Source organism: Eurosta solidaginis, chromosome 1 (genome assembly GCF_040869045.1).
Source record: "Eurosta solidaginis isolate ZX-2024a chromosome 1, ASM4086904v1, whole genome shotgun sequence".
NCBI lineage: Eukaryota > Metazoa > Arthropoda > Insecta > Diptera > Tephritidae > Eurosta > Eurosta solidaginis.
This window is the reverse complement of record NC_090319.1, coordinates 172,212,042-172,236,202: the sequence shown is the minus strand read 5'-3', so window position 1 is coordinate 172,236,202 and position 24,161 is coordinate 172,212,042. Positions and strand designations below refer to the sequence as shown.

The 24,161-nt window shown below is 41.8% G+C and overlaps 1 protein-coding gene across 4 annotated transcripts in view; it reads right to left on the bottom strand.

The window, feature by feature from the left end:
* Positions 1-17,020, bottom strand: part of hyd (E3 ubiquitin-protein ligase hyd) — a 1,108,663-nt gene extending 1,091,643 nt beyond the window's left edge. The window contains exon 1 of one of the 4 annotated variants that reach the window (XM_067760031.1): positions 16,791-17,020. In XM_067760031.1, coding sequence (XP_067616132.1) covers positions 16,791-16,852 — 62 coding nt within the window. In that variant the 5' untranslated portion in view covers positions 16,853-17,020. The remainder of the gene's footprint in view (positions 1-16,790) is intronic. The other 3 variants (XM_067760029.1, XM_067760028.1, XM_067760030.1) reach the window with 3 other exon arrangements.
* Between the last annotated feature and the right edge of the window lie 7,141 nt (positions 17,021-24,161).

The following is a 24,161-nucleotide window of genomic DNA, read 5'->3' as shown; positions in this document are numbered from 1 at the left end:
GTTTATCTGTAGTTCAAAAAGGAAAACGTCACGTTTGTAATAATTCTGGGCGCTTCAATAACATCAAAAACCAAGTGAAATCATCTGTCCAGAAAACTAAAGAACAATTGGTTTCTACTTTAATAAAAGATATTGTCCAAGAGAAGGGTAATGATAAATCATCGGTTCAACTGGCCCAGCCGAGAGGCGGACGGGCTCTCACAGTGACTGTTGGAACGTCGAGAAAAAAACAAGAAACGTTATTTACTGCAGAAGATTTTCAGAAAATTAGAGTCAATTTTAATTTAAGTTACAAAGTAACAAATGGGATCGCTACAGCAATTCGCGTGGGAAGTAGGAACGCCAAAATTATTGAACCCAATCTCAAGAGGAAATTGTTGCTTGAAAATCATCTTTTAGATGATTTATTTGATTGTAAAATATTCGATTTCAGTAAGAGAACCGATAAAGATAGTTCTTGTAGTTCTGCGTCATTAATATGCTGCAATGATTTGCATAAGCTGATCGGTAGAGTAATCGAGTCACGTGACATTGAAGAAAAACACTTGAAATTTGGTATAGATGGCGGCGGTGGTTTTTTAAATGTTTGTTTAAGTATCCAAGCTCCAATGGATCATTGCAACGTGAAGAAATCTAGTCGAAAATCATATAATGATGGTATAGCTGCTAAGAAATTGAAAGACTCAAGTGTAAAGAAATTGATGATTATCGGCTTAGCTCCATGCGTTGAAGAGAACTACGATAATGTGGCACATTTATGGTCAGAACTTAATATTAATGAATTCCAAGGAACAATAGCAACTGATTTGAAACTCGCCAATATAATTGTTGGAATGATGTCACATGCAAGTTTACATCCATGTTGTTGGTGTTATGCAGAAAAGAGTAATCTTTCTTGTGTTGGTGAAAGTAGAACGATTGGAAAATTATATGGAATGGTGCGATGCACGGAGCAACAAGAAGAATGCCAAAAATTTCATGAACTGTGTAAAACCCCCAGTCATTCAAACTCTCGCTGATCGATTAATTTTGGATCTAATTTCTCCACCGGAGTTACATTTATTATTAGGAGTCGTAAATACCTTGTTCTCTCACATGTCCAAAGAATTTGAGGCCGAAGCTCTTCTTTGGGCAGAGCGCTGTAATGTTCAACGTGAAATGACCCATGGGAGCCCTTCGTTCAAAGGAAATAGTTGCCGCATTTTGTTGCAGAAACTTGATTTGTTGCGTTCAAACTATACCATAGGCTGTTTAAAATACGTTGACGCTTTCCAGACGTTCAATGAAGTTGTCACAGCATCATTTTCAGTTAGGCTGGATCCAAAATTCATTGAATACATCAATGAATTTAAAGCATCATATTTATCTTTAGATATTGCTGTCACACCAAAAGTTCATACGGTTTCTTTCACGTGGAAGAATTTTGCCCAAACACGGAAATGGCCTCGGATTTTACAGTGAACAAGCTATGGAGGCCGTGCATTACGATTTTTCTGCAACCTGGGCCAAATATAAAGTATCTCCAAGCATTTCTGACTATGGACAACGTTTATTAAGAGCTGTATGCGAGTATAATTCTCTGCATATGTAAAATGTTAAAATGTAATTATTTTTTAGATATATATTTTATATTTTGACATTATAAACTCACACACATTATAAACTCACACACAGGCGTACACACATACACATACATTATTTGGGAGATTATGGCGTATTTTCATGATTAAACTATCAAATGAAAATTTAAAAACTGAATAAAAAAACGGCTCATTGTTCGATTTCAGTTTTTGCTGAAGTCTAATCGTAACATATTCCCAAATCATATTTCGAAAGAAAATTTGAAGGGCAAGCAATTCAAGGTCAAATCCGATCGAGGACCACCGTGAAGGATTATGTATTGAGGACTTAGGTTGTAACAAATTGTCAGGAAAGAGTCCTTGTGATAATGAGTCACTAAATAAACTAAATGGAGTGAGATATAATATGCTATTAAATAAAAACTTGAAAATAAAATAATTAAAAAAAAATTTAAAGTTAAACGGTTTTATTGAAAACAATACTTACATGAAGTAATAATAATACGAAAAGCTAGAAAATAATTAGGTAGGTCCTAGGTACTAGTCATCACACTCCTTATCAATCTAGGGCGTTGATCAGACAATTAAATAAAAGCGTTGGACGCGTCATATTTATATTGATAGTTATATGTAAAACCAACTGAACCTTAATCAGGTTATGCTACGCCTCACATTTTTAGAAATTTCACGCGCCCAACGCTTTTATTTAATTGTCTGATCAACGCCCTAGATTAATAAGGAGTGTGATGACTAGTACCTGGGACCTACCTAATTATTTTCTAGCTTTTCGTATTATTATTACTTCATGTCAGTATTGTTTTCAATAAAACCGTTTAACTTAAAATTTTTTTAAATTATTTTATTTTTAATATCTCTTGAACAGTTAGAAAGAGTCAAATTTCGCAATTAGTTTCTTATAACTGGCAGTGATGCGCATCCGTTGATACCACTTTCGACCATATCCGACCAATTTTCGAATGAACAATGAATGGCCTAGATAGTCTTAAACGAGTAGAAAATATAGTAACGCGCCGGACCCCGCCGCCGCCGCCGCGACGAAATTTTTGACATTTGGCGGCGGCGTTTATCGGCGGCGTACTTATATCTCTAGTACATATATCATTAAAAAATAGCTAGAACAGAATTGGACCGAGAAGACTGCCCTGTGGGACGCCAGATGGAACATTAATGACATCTGAAAGAGTATTTTTTAAAATTACTTGTTGCGTTCTATCGCAGAGATACGAAGATATCCACTGGGTGAGACCAGGTTGGAAGCCAAGTCGATCCAGCTTGTGGATAAGCAAGGAGTGGGAAACTTTGTCAATGGTTTACTGAAATCAGTGTAAATAACATCGGTGTGAAGATTTTCTCTAAATCCATTAGAAACATGAGTTGTGAATTCAAGTAAGTTTGTAATGGTAGATTTGTCTTTACAGAATCCATGTTGAGAGTCTGCAATCAATGTAGAAATGGAAAATGTTAGCTGATTGGTAACAATGGCTTCAAATACCTTTGGAATGGCAGACAATTTTGCAATTCCTTGATAATTTTCTACACATGGCCTACTGCCGTTTTTGTGGAGGGGTATTAGAAAAGATTCCTTCCAAGCACCAGGAAAAACACCATGTTTTAAGGACATGTTGAATAAATCAGTTAGGGGCTGATAAATGAGTTCAGCGCATTTTTTGAGAAAATATGTAGGAATTGGGTCAGGACCGTATTTATAAGATTCCTTCAAAGACGTTAAATATGTAAAAACCTCTTCTGGAGATATTGCTGGAATATTAATTGCGGTAAGTGAGTTGATACGGGTATTCACTAGACAAAGAAATAAATTCAGCGGAATAGTTAGATTTGAAAAATTGTGCAAAGAAGTTACCAATATCTTGATCGTCGCTAGAGAAATCATCACGGTATTTCATACCAGATGGAAACCCTTTAACCCTACGTTTAGAGTTCACGAAATCATAGAAAGCTTTCGGATTGCAAGTTATTTTCTTTTTCATCGCACAGAGATAGGTATTGTAACACTTTTTATTTAATTCAAAATATTTATGACGCAATATAGAGTACTTCAAGTAGTCGGAGTGTGAACCCGTCTTCTTGTACCATATTTGGACTAGTTCAGTGGAAACACGTTTACGCTTAGGTACATGTCTTTCCAGAATAGCGTGAATGATTGCATTGAAGCCAGAAACGTTTTTGTCAATATCTGCACCGTATTTGGGCCAAACTACTGTAGATAAAATTTGGTTAAGTTCATTAAAATTAGCCTTCGCGTATTCAAATCTAAAACTAGAGTCGTATACAGTGGTAATGCAACTCCGAGAACATTTTTTTTTAATTCGCATCTATTTCCAGGGAAGGATGGTAAGGGTTGTTGTTGTTGTTGTTGTAGCAGTGCGCCGCCCCATCGAATAGGTGCGACCGATCACAAATTGTCATCAATATCCTCTAACGGGGGTCCAAGGAAACTTGCTGGTTCAACAGGGGTGGACCATAATAAGAGCGGTGTTAGAGGCGTTGATTCCACATTACAATTAAAGTGATGGTAAGTGTCATGTGGGGACACATTGCAATCATGACATACATTTTGTATGTAGGGGTTGATTCTGGATACGTAAGAGATGAACCTGTTACAGTATCCAGATCGAAGTTGAGCTAGAGTGACACGCGTTTTCCTGGGGAGTGTGCGTTCCTCTTCCGCAAGTTTTGTGTATTGTTCTTTGAGTACTGGATTCACTGGACAATTCCTGTGGAGTTCACTGAGGACCTGCTTGTGTTTTTTTGCTTCATACGGCTGAGTTATCAGGTGCTGTATTTCCTCATAATGCTTACGGAGATGACTCCTTAAGCCCCTGAGCGGTGTTTGCTCCTCATGGAACTTGGTAGTGGGGAGGGAGGGAGGGCCTGAAGGTTTAATGTGGCCATATAAATCGTTCCCGAGATGGTCGGGCTAGCACCTTAATGGTGTTGTGTTACCGGATCTGTATCCGGCAAAGGACCATCACATCGATAACACTCTCCAAAGCCTTCGGAGAGCAACCTTATCGCTACAACAACAACAAGAGCGTTTCTTTGTATTTTCCCCAAGTACTGCAGCAAGAGATTTGAGGATTTTATTACGGTTCTGGATTTTCGATACAATTGCGGCTGCATGCTCACAAAAATGTAGATCCTGATCAAACGGCACACCCATGATTTTGGGGTGTAGGGCAGTCGGTAGCGTAGCGCCACCGACGGGGATGTTCAAAATGGTCGACATTTGGGACTGCCATGTTGTAAATAAGGTCGCGAAGGATTTAGTCGGAGATAATGCCAGGTTTCGCGAGGCGAAAAAACTGGAGAGATCAGGAAGGTAGCCGTTTATTCTGTTGCAAAGCTCATCGATCTGTGGCTCTGGGCCTGTGGCCATTATTGTGCAGTCACCGGTGTGGGAAACGATAGTAACTTCTTCTGGTGGCGAAGGTAGCTTTGATATGTAGAAGTTAAACAAAAGTGGGAATAGGATACCACCCTGCGGCACCCCTAGTTGAATTCTTCTTCGTTTTGATGTTTCGCTTCTAAATTGTACCGATGCCTGTCGACCACCCAGATAATTTGCGGTCCACCTTTTAAGACATGGGGGAAGGGTATACCCTTCCAGGTCTTGCAGTAACGTGCCATGATTGACCGTATCAAAAGGTTTTGATAGGTCTAGCGCAACAAGTACTTTTCTATGGTGTTGGTTTTGATTTAAACCGCAATTTATCTGGGTGCTAATGGCATTTAGCGTGGTGGTGGTATGAAGTTTTCTAAAGCCCTGCTGATGACAGGCTAGCTGGAAATTTGCTTTGAAGTAGGGGAGCAAAATGGCTTCAAGCGTCTTGGCTACTGGCGATAGAAGAGATTTCGGGCGGTATGACTCTCCTACGATAGCTGGTTTCCCAGGCTTTTGTAGGGGGACCACCTTGAACATTTTCATTTTTCGGGAATGACAAAGGTGGAAAGAGACAGGCTGAAGACATGTGCTAAATATTTGAAACCCTATTTCCCCTAGGCTTTTGAGCATCGGATTGGCTATGCCGTCTAGGCCCACTGCTTTGGATGGTTTAGCGCGACCAATGGCGTCCTCAACCTCTTTAGCGGTGATGGTGAATGGTGACGCGCTGAATTTGTGTTTATGTGCGTGTCTATTGGCTCTCCGTCTATCTTTGTCGACCGTAGGATGCATTATATATTGTCGGCAGAAAGCGCTCGCGCATTTTTTCGCATTCGACAGCACTTTGTCGCCAAAGGCGATGGAAACTTTGTCTTTGTGCTTAGTCGGATTCGATAGGGACTTTACGGTGGACCAATGCTTACCCACACCGGTATAGAGGTTACAACCTCTTGGCCCCTGCGAGGACAGGCACCTTGTAGTGGTGCAGGGGCTTACGCCGATCACAAGTTGTCGCGAGTCGGCCGGATGGGAGCAGCCTCGCTACTCACATCGGACTGATTCGTCGCGCATGCGAGCGGTAACTAGGAACTGTCACCTCCTAATCCAGGGTGTTATGCGACACCGTGCCCATTGGACTGGTTTGCAGCCAGGAGGTTTACAACACCGGCTGTATTATAACGGCGCCTCCCTGACACCGGGCCACCTTGGGGAGTAACTATGGCCTTACCGCGTCAAGGGGCTCTGCCGCGGTGGACGAACCGAGTTCCCCTTTTATACTGAATAGATCACTACGCTTGCCACGGCAGGCATGTGATCGTACGAACAAGATGATGAATACAAACACAAATAAAACCAACAACAACAACAAAAATCAACAAAAACAAATTGAAGGGAGGGATAGCAAGTTGACAGCAAAGAGTGGCGGTAACAACAAACGCCGAAGGGAAAAGCATGGCGAGAGAACCTACTCCCTAAGCCACCTAAACCTGACTGCAGAAGAACTTGCCCTTTTTGAGGAGCATGCCAGGGACGACGATGACCAAACGTCCGGAAGCGAGACGGTCAAGAAACTCAAAAAAGACACGGCAGGCAAGAACCAGCACCAGAGTGGGCAGAGCACCACCAAGACGAGTAGCGAAGGCAAACATCACGGTGGGTTAATCACCACCGTGAAGACTAACACAACCAGCAGAAATCAGCAGCACAGTGGGCAGAGCACCACGAAAGTGGAGAGCAGCGTCAAACCACAGCATGGTGGGTTAATCACCACCAGTGGGCCAAGCCGGGCAGAGGCAAAAATCGCAGCCAGCAACAGCCTTTGCGAAACCCGGCAAAGGAGACCCCGAGAGGAGACGCAAGAGAAGCGGGAAAGTCGAAACCGCAAACGCTCACCCTCAAGGGAGAGACATTGCCATAGCAGCAGGGAGTCAGCAGCTAAGAGACACCTGGGTGAAATGCATGATCGCCAGTACCCAGGGGAAAGAAGACGGTCCAAGTCAAGGGACGACAAAGCCGAACGTGACGGAGGAAGGAAGAGGTCGAGTTTAGACCGCGGAAAACGATCGCCAAAGGAAAGTGCGAATGCCAGAGCGAGGTCATCGTCGTTCGAAGACTCTGGCACAGAGCATCGCCATGGTGCGAGCTGGCCCGAACTGGGGGAGCCAGGTGGCTTCGATGACCCAAGAAGAATCGGGCTAAGTGGCGCAGGAAAGAAGTGGTACCTTCGATACCTGAAGCAGGGAAGGACCCCGGACAGTGCACGCGAGAAGGCACTGCAACACATGAGGCCGAGCAAGAAGAACCCATCCGCCTGGAAATCAAGGCGGGGTGAGAGGGAAACGGCAAGAGGCGAGCAGGCATCGCATCACCGCGGGTCACATAACCGCGGGAATCAACAAAAAAGCCGTAATGAGAAGCAAAGCGCTCCCGCTGACAACCGAAGAAGAGGTCAGGCACGACGGGAGGACGCAACGCAGACCAGGGGACAGAGAGCTTACCCCACACCGTCTACCTCAAGAAGAGCGAATGCGCCGCTGCCAGCACCTGGTACATCAACTGCGCAGGGGAGGCCCAAAATGCAGGGCTACTCGGATGCCTTAAAGGGCATACGGATGGCGGTGCTTCCAAAGCAATACCCGGCGGAGGTCTTGAGCCAGGAAGAGCTGACGCGGCTGCAAGACACGATAATGATCGAGGTATCGAAGGGATGGGGAAAGCAATCTCTGGCTTTCTGCGGCGTGTACTTTAGGCCAGGATTACTCCTTGTAGACTGCAAGGATGAGGAAACAGCCGAATGGCTGACCAGAGTCACACCAACTCTGCATAGTTGGGAGGGCCCTGCCCTTATTACGAGGAAAGGGGATGATATACCGCCGACGCACACCGTCACTATGTATCTCCCCAGAAGTAGCGACAAAGAATTCGCACTTAAACTGCTGAAGGCACAGAACACCTTCTTAAATGTTGGGATGTGGCGTATAATCAGCAGCAGTGCTGAGGAGGGGGGCTTGCGGGTAAACATGGCAATTGACGAGGCATCGTTCATTAAAATAAAGGAAGCTAGCTTCAAGGTGAACTACCGGTTCAGCTTCGTCCCGGTCAGACCTTGGAAGCAAAAAGCCCAAGCCAGTGTGGAACAACCCCACGTTCCAGGACAAGTCCAGAGCACTGGGGAGCAAAGCGAGGAGGTAGCAACAACATCCAGGGCAGCAACATCCAACCAGTGCCCAACCAGTGTCTCGTCAGCCACAGGGTCAACAACCGGGTTAATCACCGGTAAAGAGCATACGCAAGCTCCATCAACAGAGGAGCTCCTGGAAGGTCTAAACTTAGAAGACCTAGGTTTGGAGGACAGAAGAGAGGAAAACCAGCGGCTGTCCGATGAGGACGAGCCGGTAAGGCTTCAGCACTGACCGGCCCATACACAAAGGTTGCCCAGATCAACCTGCACCATGCTAAAGCTGCTTCGGCAGTAATAGCACGCAGGTTTGCCTCGGAAGATCTGGGCATAGCACTCATCCAAGAACCTTGGGTGTACAAAGGTCAGGTGAGAGGCTTAAAAGAGAGAAATAATAAGGTAATTTGGGATCTTTCTCAAGAAAGACCAAGAGCGTGTGTAGTGCTTAACAACTCCATTAACTATTTTTGCATTACAGAGTTTATGAGTCAAGACCTCGTAGCAGTTCAGGCGACGATGGTAATACAAGGAGAGTCAACAGACATCGTCTTCGCAGCGGCCTACTTTGCGGGAGACAACTACGAGGTCCCTCCAGAGGGTGTGAAGAAACTGACGGAATACTGCAGATGGGCAAAAATACCGTTGATCATGGGATGCGACGCGAATGCGCACCACGAGGTATTGAACAGTACAGACACCAATTCGAGGGGTGAGTCCGTTCTTGAATTTATTATTAGTAATGACCTAAGCATATACAACGTTGGGAATTCACCAACCTTCATCACTAGGTCTAGAGAAGAAGTCCTGGACATAACCCTGGGTAACGATCTGGCTGATGAGCTGGTCTCTGGATGGGGGGTTTCCTCTGAACCCTCAATGTCGGACCATCTTATTATCCAGTTCGTCATCGGGGCTATGCCCATAGAAGGACCACCAAGGCGAAACCCCAGGAACACAAACTGGGACATGTTCAGGAACATAATACAGTGAAATCTTCCTATCATAGATAGTAGGAACAGAGGAACAAGTTATATGGAATTGGAGACAAGAGTTAATAACTTCAACCGTGTCATTATTGAAGCGTTTAACTCTAGCTGTCGAGAATCCAAAGGCCGAGGAAATAAAACCCCCTGGTGGTCGAGGAAACTCTCGGAAATGAGGAAAACCGTGCGCAAACTCTTTAACCAAGCGAGGCGCACGGGAAACTGGGAGCAATACACAGCGAATCTAACAGCATATAACAAAGAGATTAGAAAAGCTAAAAGAAAGAGCTTCAGGAAATTTTGTGAGGGTATTTCGGAGGTTCCAGAGGCGGCAAGGCTCCACAAAGCCCTAGCCAAGGACCAAAGGGAGACACGACTATCAATTAAGCTCCCTGATGGAACCTACTCAAGGACTGAGGAAGAAAGAGCACGTGCCCTGCTTGCAGCTCATTTCCCGGACGCATCCTCGGATACCTCAACGGAGGAGGCTCGAGAAGGGAGACCAACACCCACAGATTGGAACCTCGCTAAAGAACTCTTCAACGATGGCACAGTTAAGTGGGCAGTAAAGTCTTTCCAGAGCTACAAGTCTCCGGGAGTGGATGGTATATATCCAGCCTTTCTGCAGCAGGGCGAGGAATTGATCCCACACCTGGTCAGGATTATGAGGGATAGCCTCGCACTGGCATACATCCCGACGATGTGGAGAAGAGCAAAAGTGGTCTTTATACCTAAGGTGGCTAAAAAGGACTACTCCATTCCTAAGTCCTTTAGGCCTATAAGCCTGACATCCTTTGCTCTCAAAGCAATGGAGAAGATTGTAGACCATGAGATTAGATCAAAGGCTCTCGTTAGAGTGCCACTACATAAAGATCAGCATGCATACAGAACAGGCAGGTCGACAGAAACTGCACTGTATCAGCTGTCCACAGAAATCCAAAGTGCGCTCGAGTGCGGGGAGATAACTCTATGCGCATTTTTGGACATAGAGGGGGCTTTCGACAACACGACACACGAAAGTGTGAATCGGGTACTCGAGAGAAGAGAGATACAGCGTCCAATCCGTATGTGGATAAACGCCTTATTGCGCACGAGGATTGCCGAAACCTCAAGTGGGGACGGCACAGTAGAGATTAAAACAACGAAAGGATGTCCACAAGGGGGCGTCCTGTCACCCCTGCTGTGGAGCCTGGTAGTAGATGAACTTCTACAGAGGCTCTCAGACAACGGAATCCGATGTCAGGGGTACGCGGATGATATTGTTATCATTGTAAGGGGCAAATTTGAGAGCACCCTTTGCGACATAATGCAAAGGGCATTGAGGTTAACGAAAGAATGGTGTACTGAGGTAGGGCTAAGCATCAACCCTAACAAGACATGCATTGTGCCCTTTACCAGGAAAAGGAAACTGGAAGGGATTAGGCAAATCACAATGGATGGAGTACAGATGGAGTACACGTCTGAGGTGAAATACTTGGGAGTCACGTTTGACTCTAAGCTCTTATGGAAGAAACACGTCGACAACACCATAACAAAGGCTACAAGAGCAATAATGGTGTGCAGACGTATTGCAGGAAGATCCTGGGGATGCAGCCCAAAGATCCTAAGATGGATGTACACTATGATAGTGAGACCTATCATAGTGTACGGAGCAGTTGCGTGGGCATCAAGAACAACCATGGTGACCGTACAAAAATCGCTCACGAAGCTTCAACGCTTAGCGTGTGTCTGCATTACGGGAGCCATGCGAACATGCCCGACGGCAGCAATAGAAGTGTTGCTTGAGTTAACACCTCTACATATAATAATTGAGCAGGCAGCCAGGAGTACTTTAGTAAACATAGCTAAAGAGGGATGTGGAAGAGGCAAAGTGATACAGTCACGGAGCATGGCGAAGCTGCAGGAGCAGATTCCACTTATCCAACTTCCCAGAGATGATACGAGGAAGATAATTAAGTTTGAGAAGCGCTTCAAAATAGAGCTGGGGAACAAATGTACGTGGGACACCTCCAGGATTGAAGCGCTTCACCAGGAACACACTATAATATGGTACACCGATGGCTCGAAGACACCGGAGGGCATAGGAGCGGGGATCTTCGGGCCCCGAACCAAAATATACCTACCACTCGGAAAATATCCGAGCATCTTCCAGGCCGAAGTTGTTGCCATAAGCCGGTGTGCAGAGATAAATTTACAGCGGGGATATACCAACGAGAAAATCGTTATACTCAGCGACAGTCAGGCTGCACTCAAGGCATTAGCTTCGGTTGAGATCAAATCATCAACAGTCCTTGAGTGCGTGGAGAGGTTAAACAATCTAGGAGTCAACAACACCATCCGTCTAGCATGGGTACCTGGACACAGAGGAGTGGATGGTAATGAGCGAGCCGACGAGCTTGCCAAGTTGGCAGCGGCCGGAAAGCCAATAGGACCCGAGCCTATGGTGCCAATAGGGTCACATACAATAAGGGAGGACTTTATACAAAAGGAGGCGTGCCTCAGAGAACAACACTGGCGCGAGAGTCCAGGACTTCGGCAGGCAAAGGCACTAATAGGAGGGTACAACTCGAAGCGATATAAGGCTATGATTAACCTCCCAAAAAGTAGCCTTAGGATTGTAACAGGTATACTCACAGGTCACTGTAGGCTAAAGAGCCACATGCATAAATTAGGCATATCAGCTAGTAGCCTCTGTCGCTTCTGTGATGTCGAAGATGAGTCTGCAGAACACATCCTGAAGGAATATGAGGCAGTCGCGAGACGAAGACTTAGAATCCTAGGATCATCCAAACTAGGAAATAGTCACATACACTCTCTGAAGCCGGGAACCATTCTGGATTTTCTCAGGGAACTCGGCTTGGATGAAGTGTTGTAAAGAGAATTGAGGGCACAATAGACCAATAGGTCGCAGTGCTTAACCTCACAACATCTATCTATCTATCTATCTAACCTCTTAGGTGCTCCTCCCATTTCGCCCGCTTGTGTTCATCCACAAGCAATCTGATGCGTTGTTTTATATCCCTTATTTGGGGGTCGCCGGGATCGAGCTGTCTTATAAGGTCACGTTCTCTCGCTAAATTTGCGGCCTCCGCCGGAAAGTGAGGCCGAATTTGGGAATTATACCGGCGGGAATAAAGCGAGCCGAGGCGGATTCAATGACCTCGCGGAAAGCACGCTCCCCTTGGCGAGCATCAGTCGGGATAGGGAGGGCAGCAAAGCGGTTGTCTGTACAGTATTTGTATTCATCCCACTTTCCTTTTTTAAAGTTTATGAAAGTGCGCTTTTCTGTGACGATGAAGTCGGCGGTGAGCTCGAGCGAAATAAGTTTTGGCAGTTGGTCGGATGCCAATGTTACCATCGGCTGCCAGTTGATGCAGTTTACGAGTCCTGCGTTCACGATTGATATATCTGGCGAACTGTGACAGCTTCCTACCATACGCGTCTCCGTTTATTGTGCAGAACGTCGTTTCTTCTATCTGATCCGCCAACATCTCACCCCTGCTGTTCGCCTGCAAGTTTGAACGCCATAGATCGTGATGGTCCTTGAAATCGCCTAAGATAATGCAATTATCGCCAGTGAGTAATGCGCTGATATTAGGGCGGTATCCACTGGGGCAACAGGTGGCAGGAGGGATGTAGACGTTGATGATTTCTAGGTTTACATCGCCTGACCGGACAGATAAGCCATGACGTTCTAAGACACCGTCTCTGCGGCCGATGTCGGATCAAATAAATGATATTGCACAGAGTGGTGTATGATAAACGCGAGGCCAACTCCATTTCCGCTCTCTCGATCTTTTCTGTGTACAATATACCCAGAACAAGTCTGCAGAGCAGATCTTGCTGTGATTTTAGTCTCTTGAATCGCAGAAATGCGGATTTTGTGCCGCTTCATGAAATCGACTATCTCCGTGATCTTCCCAGTTAGTCCATTACAGTTTAACTGCAGAATTTTGAAGTGCATAGGGGGAGACGTCGTAGGCGTAGACTACGGGACGCCTTGGACGTGAACAGCAAGGAGCCACAAAAGATTTATAAAAGTTACGTGGACGTCGGGTTTTGGGATCAAGCCCAGAACAACCTGTCCGATGCAACCATCCCTTACACGAGACACACTGAACAGAGTATGACCGTCCTAAATAGATTCTTTTCCGGCAGATGCAGCAAAACCATTTCTCAGGAGCGGGGTCAGAAGACGGACCCGGATTGGATTCGATACCTTCTCGGAGCAAGAGAATATGGAGCAAGGAGCTGCTGGGAGGATGACAATTTGCGGGAGGGACGCAACAAATTAAATGGGGTTACACTGAAATGGCAGTCCTTGGTCGGGAAAAATCCCGAGTCGATCCGATACATAGAACCGACTGCCTTGGGAAGCGTAATAAAATCCTCAAATCCCTTGCTGGCAGTACTTGGGGAAAAGACAAAGAAACAGTCATTACCACTTACAAAGCAATTGGCCAGCCGATTGCATGCTACGCGTCCCCTATATGGTCCCCAAGCCTAAAAATTATCCACTGGAATAAGCTACAGGCCTGCCAAAATACTGCCCTCAGAACCGCCACGGGCTGTCTTCTTATGTCCCCAGAACACCATCTACATAATGAGGCGAGAATACTCCCCATCAGGGGAGAAATGAGATGCTAACCATGGGTTCCTGTTGAATACCCAGAAACCTGGGCATCCCAACAGACATCTGATTGGTGAGCCAACCCCGCCTAGGGACTTAAGGAGTAATCTCCGTAAGCATTTTGAGGAAATACGGCACCAGAGAACTCAGCCGTATGAAACAAAAAAAAAGCAAGCAGGTCCTTGTTGAACTCCACAAACAGGCGTCGGACCTTTATGCCAGGAATTGCCCGGTGAATCCAGTACTCAAAAAACAGTACACAAAACTTGCGGAAGAGGATCGCATACTCCCCAGGGAAACGCAAGTCACTCTGGCTCAACTTCGTTCTGGATACTGTAACACGTTAACTCTTTTTACTTTTTATTACTTAATATATATATATATATATCATACACGTCTGTGAATTGAAAATGAATTTGTAATATTTAAAATTTATTGTGAAATCAAAAAATATGTAAACATATTAATAATAAATATCAATCTATCTATCTATCTACATCTCCAGAATCAACCGCGACATACAAAATGTATGCCCCGCTTGCAATGTGTCCCCACATGACACCAACCATCTCTTTAATTGTAATGTGGAACCAACGCCTCTAGCACACCTTTCATTATGGTCCACCCCTGTTGAAACAGCAAGTTTCCTTGGACTCCCGTTAGAGGATATTCATGACAATTTGTGATCGGTCGCAACTCTTAGGTGGGGCGAAGTACTGCTACAACAGCAACACCAACAACAAAAACAACCAGGGTTAGGTTCATATACCTATTTGAAGCAGTTCAGCTGCAAGGAGCTCCTACGGGGATGACAACTTGTGGGAGGGACGCAACAAATTAAATGTGGTTACACTGAAATGAATGATAAAAATCCCGAGTAACTCCGGTATATATAACCAACTGCCGTGATGCTATTGAGCGCAACCCCAGTCATAGGAATGGGTTTTCTACAAATACCGGAAAAGAAAATACGGTAATAGTCTAGTTGAGGGGTCGACTGCTAATATGCTACCAAAAATATCGAGAGAGGTGTCAAACGACGCGTCTTGACATCAGTATTAATTAAAGGCGGAAAATAAAAATTTGAACTCGTTCAAAAGATATTAACGAAAAACCGAAAAAAGACCCGCGGGTACCTCCGAATCCGGGGGTGGGATCCATAGTATTTTTGGTAATAGTCTAGTTGAGGGGTCGACTGCTAATACGCTACCAAAAATATCGAGTGAGGTGTGATGGCGGTAGCCACGGTTATACCACACACCCGCACTTGGCATGGCGTAGCCCAGGGTTATTTTTTATAAGCGCGGCCGAAGGCCGCCAACGCAGAAAGGTGTTCTGCGCAAAAATTCTATGGATCCGACCCCCGGCTTCGGAGGTACCCGCGGGTTTTTTCGGTTTTTCGTTAATATCTTTTGAACGCGTTAAAATTTTTGGTAATAGTCTAGTTGAGGGGTCGACTGCTAATACGCTACCAAAAATATCGAAAGAGGTGTCAAACGACGCGTCTTGACATCAGTATTAATAATCCGAAGGCGGAAAATAAAAATGTTAACGCGTTCAAAAGATATTAACGAAAAACCGAAAAAAGACCCGCGGGTACCTCCGAAACCGGGGGTCGGATCCATAGTATTTTTGCGCAGAACACCTTTCTGCGTTGGCGGCCTTCGGCCGCGATTATAAAAAATAACCCTGGGCTACGCCATGCCAAGTCCGGGTGTGTGGTATAACCGTGGCTACCGCCACGGTGATGCACAATTTTTTTTGGGGGTACAAACACAACAACAACCACATGGAAATCGCCAACTTCAAATGCAAATATCTCCGGACAGAGATAAAATTTTTCTTTTCCGCCATCGGATTATTGTTCTCGAGATCAATACGCGTCGTTTGACACCTCCCTCGATATTTTTGGTAGCGTATTAGTAGTCGACCCCTCAACTAAACTATTACCAAATTTTTATTTTCCGCCTTCGGATTATTAATACTGATGTCAAGACGCGTCGTAGCGTATTATAACCTTGGGCTACGCCAGGCCAAGTCCGGGTATGTGGTATAACCGTGGCTACTGCCACGGTGATGCACAATTTCTTTTGTGGGTACCACAACAACAACAACAACAACAACCACATGGAAATCGCCAACTTCAACTGCAAATATCTCCGGACAGAGATAAAATTTTTCTCCCCGCCCCTAGGAACAGTTATAATTTAATGATTATACTTTTTCGTCTTTGCGACTGAATAACGCCAGAACGGCTACTCGGATTTTGATGAAATGTGGGACACAGACAATAGTCTACTGACGACATATTTTTCTAACGTGGCGGAGGGAGGGGGTTCATTTTGTTTTGGTAAGTCTAGTTGAGGGGTCGACTGCTAATACGCGTCAAAAAATATCGAGAGAGGTGTCAAAAGACGCGTATTAATCTCGAGAACAATAATCCGAAGGCGGAAAAGAAAAATTGTATCTCTGTCCGGAGATATTTGCAGTTGAGGTTGGCGATTTTCAAGTGGTTGTTGTTGTTGTGTGTGTACCCCCCAAAAAAATTGTGCATCACTGCGTCTTTTGATACCTCACTTGAAAATCTTGTGCCCACTTTAAGGTGGGTACCGTAAACTGCACTACTACCGAGATTAATACGCGTCTTTTGATACCTCACTAGAAAATCTTGGCCCAACTTTAGGGTGGGGCCCTTAAACTGCACTACTACCTTTTTTATAAGCGCGGCCGAAGGCCGCCAACGCAGAAAGGTGTTCTGCGCAAAAATACTATGGATCCTACCCGCGGTTTCGGAGGTACCCGCGGGTCTTTTTTCAGTTTTACTTTTGAACGAGTTAAAATTTTTCTTTTCCGCCTTCGGATTATTGTTCTCGAGATTAATACGCGTCTTTTAACACCTCTCTCGATATTTTTTTACGCGTATCAGCAGCCGACCCCTTAACTAGACTATTACCTTTGTTTTAACAAAATCATAAGCTATTGCAACTCAGATTACCTTTCAATGAATTGCTCATCAGTACCTGATGACGGGTGTATTACAAATTGTATTGTTGACATAATTAATTTACTTGGACCTGTCGAATTATAAAACTATTGCACACAAATCCGATCTCTTTTCACCAGGAAAAGTATGATATTTTTCCTTTCATGTCAATCACGGTTGCCAGACTCTGATTTATATCAGTTCGAAACTCATCCAAATTAAGACCAATAACTAAAAAATATGAATTAACACCCCTAGATACACGATAAACTCTTGTAATCTCCGTACAAGACGTGACTCGTTACCTAATCGATTACTTCATCGTTACCGATAACTAGGTCACCAATTTTACTTTCACTTACTTTAGGGTCAGTTATATTTACATAGCAGTGCATTGAATTGCATGAGTATTTTCACCATGGTACAATAACCAGGTAAAAGCATCAGAGTTGGATTTTACATGTTTTTTCATTCGAAGGTGGTCATAAAATGTCAAACTTTGTTTATGTTTACATTTTTCGTTTATTTACGTTTGATGTGAAAATATCTTACTACGCAGTGGTGTTTAAATGTTTTGCAAATTTTTGTAAAGAAATATGGGAAAGTGTTGTTTGTGCAATATTAGAAGGGAGAAGCGAGTGTGAAGCTTTTCACAGTCCCGCAAGGTCCAAGGAAGAGGAAAAATTGGGAAAAAAACTTGTGGCGTTAAGTTTCCGCAAAACGGCTTCATTTGCTCGCTCCACTTTCAAGCCTCTTACCTTATTGTGGGAGCGCAGAGAGTAAATTTGATGCCCAACTCCACTCCGTCGCTATATTTACCGGCTTTTATGTAAGTATTCAGTTTCCCGATTGGTGGAAGATAAAAAATTAAATATAATTTTATTTATGACTTAGGAGTACTAATCAAGGGTTTGTTAAAAACGAAAGTTGTCTCGTCGTCCCCAACCGTAATTCCTACGGTGATCTACCAAAATTTCGGACAATACTTTCGCCGACAAAGTGAACCTTTCATCTCTAATATGAAAGAAAAGTAAGATAATATATGCAAGTTATTTGATAAAGTCCATTCTAAATGTTTGGTTTTTTTTATTTAAGTGACACCTTTGGAGCGAAAAGCCAATACTTGGCACAGAAAAACTGCAGCACACAAACGGATATACATGATGTTCAACAAATAAGCTGTGAAACCCAGACGCAGTAAGTTCACGTAGTTTATTCACTTTACATTTTAGTCTTTCTAATACCTCATATAAATTTAAATTATTTAGTGAAATATTACTCCAGTGTGCAATGGAGTCAGAAATTACCCGCTTGAGGGTAGAAAATTTTAAGCTACGTGAGGAGAATGAAAAATTTAAAAGAAATATTGCCAACACCGCCATCGTAATGTCTGCCGTAGAGTCTGTTTTTACAGAAGGACAGATGCAGAAGATGTTACTACGTGGTAAGTGTTTTCCGTTACCTTGTATTGTATATATACTAATTGGCATGCGTAGAACTTAGGAGTAAAGTACCAAAACTTTTATTTGTGCATAGAACTTGGGATTGGGCTTAAAACCATTTATGTATTCAACATTACAAATTAAAACAAAATAGTTCCCAGCCAGTATTTTTTGAAAGTTTTGATCAAAAAATATTTAAATATCATACCCTAAGATGATTAAAAACGTTCAAATTTAAAAGCATAAATGTGGTTATTCTTGAATAATCATTTATGATTCCTATTTCGAAACTCTTTTTATTCATTTGATATCATTGTAAAATTGAGCTTTAATAGTTTTATAGTAATATTTGACTGCTTTTCACAGTCATTTTCTGATCATATTCGTGAATATATTTCAATCGTTTTGGTTGAGATTTTTGAATCATTTTTGAATGCCATTATAATGCATTTATTCTTCATATCTCATTCAAAATAGGATACTACATAATAATCTTATTTCATCAGGGGAAGAAAGCATGCGAAAGTGAGCTATTTGAACCACAGCTAACTCGCAAACAAACTTGACCGATATACACCTGCGACTACAACATCCAACATCAGCATTATCGTCTGCATTTTAAAATACGGATACGTTACGGGATGTTGAAGCCGTATTCAGGTATGTCAAGATAGTTTCATTTACCTGGGGGTCAAATAGCTCACAACCTATGCATTGCCCAATCATTATGTATTTTCTGGGAAGCTGAAGGAGAGGAATGGTTGGGGAAATCTTCGCTCACGAGCCGCATTACATTATTTTTGTCTTGAAAAATATCTTCTGCATAAATAATAAAATTTTTATATATTTTTTTTAGCTTCATGAAAAAATATGTGTGGCGATGCGGTTTATCAGCTGCGGTGGACTGTATGGGGGTAGCGGCTTACCAATAGTATCCAAAAAAATAAACGAATACTGACTCGAAACGATATTCATTAATTGTATAAACTAAAAATATTTATTTATTTATATTAAAATGGTTTAGAACACAATGAATTCTGAATAAAATATAATATTATAAATATGTGATTATGAACTCAACAATGTGTATGCGAAAAAAATAAGATTTTTAATGAAAAGTAAAATTTTAACAAGTATAAAATTCATTATTCAGTCAACATATATATTCATAAAAGATTCAGAAAGCTGAATGAAAAATGATTATAAATTTTTGATCACCTAAACACATTTCATTCAAATATGATTCCAAAATGTGATTGAAAAACTATATTCAGTTTTTGATCATCAAAGGTATTCATATTTGATTATTTCTTTTGTTCAATTGTATGATAACTCATTATTTAGTCAGAAAGAGTAATCAAATTGTATTGATATGTAGGGAAATTCAAAATTTAATCATTAATTAATTAAATGCTGAGTGGGTTACCTATGCCCAAACAACATATAGTTTTCGGTGCATATGCTCACGCCAAACACCTCTTCTTTAACTTGAATAGTGTAATTATATACTTGTAGTAGCTTCACGAGTCCTAGGACAGTAATCTGTTAGCTCGCCCACATAGCCATGTTTTACTTTGTGTATGTATATCTCTATAAAAAGAAAAAAATAGGTTTGTGTACTCGAGGGATAAGCTTACATAGATTAATCGTTTGAGCTACTCACGAACTCTATTTGCCTTCTAATTCCTGACCGATTGCAGAACTTCCAAAAATTCTTGCTTATTTTATATGAATTATTGTTATTCATTTGCATATAAATAAAAGAGTGTATGTTCGGTTGCAACCGAACTTTATATACTCAGCTGTAGGTTTTCGAAAAGTCCCCTCCCTCGGTTCAAAGGTCAGAATAAGTCACCACAGTTTAAGTTTCCAAAGGAGGAGAAAATGTGGGGAAAATAGATTGGGAATATTTTTTTATTACTACCTTTGTTCAACTCTTTTATCTCAATATGCGCTGTTTTGTTTGTTAGACAAAAGCGTAAGATGGCAGTGGAATGACATATCGAAGGCAATATGCCTTCACGCATCTGGACCCAGAGCTTATGGGCATTTATACCAAAATGGGTTTCCACTTCCACATGTTAGCACTCTGCAAAGATGGTGTCCAAAAATGCCTATATGTGAAGGTATATTGCATATCTCATTAGACCTTATGCACAACATAAGTGAACTTTCGGCACAAGAAAAAGTGTGTGTATTGGCATTCGATGAGATGAAAGTGGCTGAAGTGTATGAGTACGAATCCAATGGAGACTTCGTGAGGCAACCAGCGAAGCTTGTCCAAGTGGTAATGGCAAGGGGGTTGTATAAGAGCTGGAAACAACCTTTTTTCTTTTATGATTTCGATTGCAAGATCGATACTAAAGTTCTCAAAAATATAATATTATCGGTACAGTGCGCTGGCTTTCCCGTCGTTACAACAGTTTGTGATATGGGAAAGTCAAACCAAAGTTTGTGGAGGAACCTTGGTGCTACTATAAGTAAAAGTCGCGTTCCAAAAATTTAAAGTTCCTTCCTGCTACATCATAACATTTATAGATCTACCATGGTTTCCTAATCCAAAGTACACAGAAGAAAAAATTTTCACCTTTGCTGACGCTCCACATTTATTAAAACTAATAAGGAATCATTATATCCAAACCGGCCTGAAATAGAACGGAAAAATTATTAACACTCGTGCTATAGTAGATGTGATGAAGCATACCTCTCAAAGTGATGTGTCTATAGCATACAAATTGAAAGAGGAGCACCTAGCAGTGAAAGGCATAAGTAAGGCAAGGTGCACACGAGGTTACACGTCATAGACGCGTACAAGATATTTCATATAGCTACAATTTCTCTACGCCTTAAGATCTGCACACGAAGCTACTTTCGAGCGTCGCTACAAAAAGCAAACAATTATTGAAAAAAATAAAAAATTAAGTTTCTTCAGCTATATCCGTCCCCGAAACCAAAGGAAAATAGGTATTAGACGTTGTTTGCATCCCCGTACCTTTGTAAATTATGAAAGGCAATTTTAAACCACCGCGGACTAGAGAAAAGGGTGATTTCTAGTTTCCAACACTTTTTAGCCTTTTAAACGCTTCAACAATGTCTAACTATGCTGTTATATTGTTTAATACTCTTTTTCGCTTTGATAATATACCTTTCACGCACTTTTATTAACTAAAGTAACATATTTTAACTAATTACACAAATTTGCATACAAAAAATGTAAACAAACATCTTGTTCTTCCTTTTTTTCAAGCGTACGTATGCTCAGCGACCAACATTGCTGTACGCTTAGCTACACGAAAATTTCATGCTTTGTCGCTTTCATGCAGCTGACGCCTCGTATGCAGCTCTCCATTCAAATACATGTGTTCGGCATCAAAGCGTACATATTTCGCCTGCAGCGTCTATGACGCGTAGCCTCGTGTGCACCATGCCTAAGTGTTCTGTAGTAGAAGTGGTTATTCGTCCGGAATTTTTTTTTTGTCGTCCAGAATGAAGTATAATGAAAAAAATGGCATATGAAGAAAAAAACACGTACAGAAATTTTTTAAATTATTAAAAATATCTTAAATTTTTGTACTGAGTTTTACGGGCGAAGGGGCCAGAGCAAGTTTATTGGGAAGGCATTTATGTATTTAAATTTTTCCTTTATATAAATTAGGCAAACAAAAAGTAAAGCTAGCGGCAGAGTTATTCTCCAGCACTACCGCAAACGCCAAGGATACATAAATTTATGTCAGAAGTGGTAGTACCGGCAATTCCCAAAGAAGGAAAGGCACAAACTGAAAAAACGGACATAGAAATATTTCAGAAGGATGTGTTGATGACGACTAGAGCTCTGTCAATGTTGTACGAATATCTATAATCAAAGTTTAATTTTAAATATATTGCGACTCGCCGTCTAAATCAAGATTTACTTGAACACTTTTTCGGGACCATTCGTAGTAATGGGGGTCTTAATTATCATCCTACACCGAAAGATTTCCGATATAGGCTTCGTCAATATATACTGGGTAATAGTTCGTGCTGATTGAACCACATTTAATTTTCACTACTTAAATATTCTTACAGCAAGAAATACTAAAAATTTAGATAACACTGGAAATGTACAGCAAGACTCAACAGAATGGCTCATTACATCGAACCCTGACGATTTTCTCCCGATTGAGCCAAACCCTAACGAGCCCAATGAAGCGGAAGGTGAAGACCATGAAGTTGTTGACGCGCTAAGCGGTATTAATATACACTACGATATTGGCGTTCTGCAAGAAGACGCATTAGCGTACTTGGCGGGTTATATAATCCGAAAGCAGAATCTCAACCAATATGAGGATACAAATGCCACGGTATATCCTTATACCGATCTTGTATCAAAGGGTCTTTTGAAGAAACCTTCGTTTCACTTCATGAATGGCATAAAGAGTTTAGAGGCTGTATTTGACAACGTGAACTCAACTGAAATCGCATGTTTCAAAAATTTGAAACAGTACTTGGTTGACCAGAGCACATATGTGGACCTTCCAGAAAATGTAAGAAGATGTTTTTACAAGTGCCGCATTTTTTTCCGAATACGGCATTTGAATAACCGCTTAAAGGTAGAGAAAGCAAAGTCGCGAGTAATGCGAAACAAAAAGATGAGTAAAGTAACTCTATTATTTTACTCAAATAAAAATTATATCTTTACTTCAGCACAACCCTGACGATAAGAAAAACGGCCCTTATCAGGGCCACCACTAATCACCAAAGAGAAAAAATTGCTAATCAATTATACCTACGCAAAACGGCCCTTATCAGGGCCACCAAGAGAAAAATTTGCTAGACAATTATGTTTTACATATTATAAATTTACTTCTGGATTATTTATATCCTCCATATTATTAAAATTATGGTTACTTTCAGGGCAATACATAGAAAAAAGGGGATGACAAGAAACCAAAACCGGAGTATAATCGATAAGGAAACACTCCAAACCGAACTTTTGCCATAGCAGGTAACGATACCAGATCCGGCCTAAAACCGAAATTGATACAAAAGCCTCCTGGTTGTTAGAACAAAGACGAATTTAATTTGTTGTGAAAATTTTATATTTCGCAGTTTTTTCAAACATTTTACGAATTAATACATTAAAAATTCTTTCTGTGAAATGAAATTGTGATATTTTAAATTTATTGTGAAATCAAAAAGTATGTTAATATATTAATAATAAATATCAATCTAATGTTTACACGGAAATGAGTTTTAGTCTCAGAAAAACATTTTGTGAAGAATCTCCGAATTGATTACACCAGGGATGCACCTTAACGTTAAGCTAATCGTTTATCAAAAAATTTCCACCGTTTCCGTTGAAACACTTCGAAATATTATCGATAAAGAAATTATCAAGATAAATTGTATCTCGTTTTTAACCGAAACGAAAAGCTTTCGTTAGCGTTAAAAACGTTAACAGAAACGTGATACTTTATGTTTGAATTGTGCTGGCAATGCTATAGCCATGGTGAAGCCGTAAGGTGGCAACAACGAGCGCACATACACACACAAACTCTATGTAATTTGTTTGTGTAATTCGTTGGTGGTAATGTCAAAAATACTCTGAGAAATGTTCGTACTGTCAAAATTCATGAGAAAAGTTGCAATCAGCTTGGATAATGCTTTCACCTTTAATGACTCCGCCATCAATCATCTTTGCCAGCATAGTTTGAAATTAATAATCAACATAAACGATTTGATTTCGTTTTGATATGGCAGAAAACGAAACGAAATCATTTCGTTAATTTGACGATCTTAACGTTAATAAACGAAACGAAATGACTTCGTTTCGTTTATTAACGTTGATTATCGTAACGAAATGATATCGTTTCGTTGGTTAAGCATGCCTGGATTACACAAACAAAAAATAATTGAGAGAAAAAATGCCCTACTACATAGTAAGCTTGCATTTTCATTAATC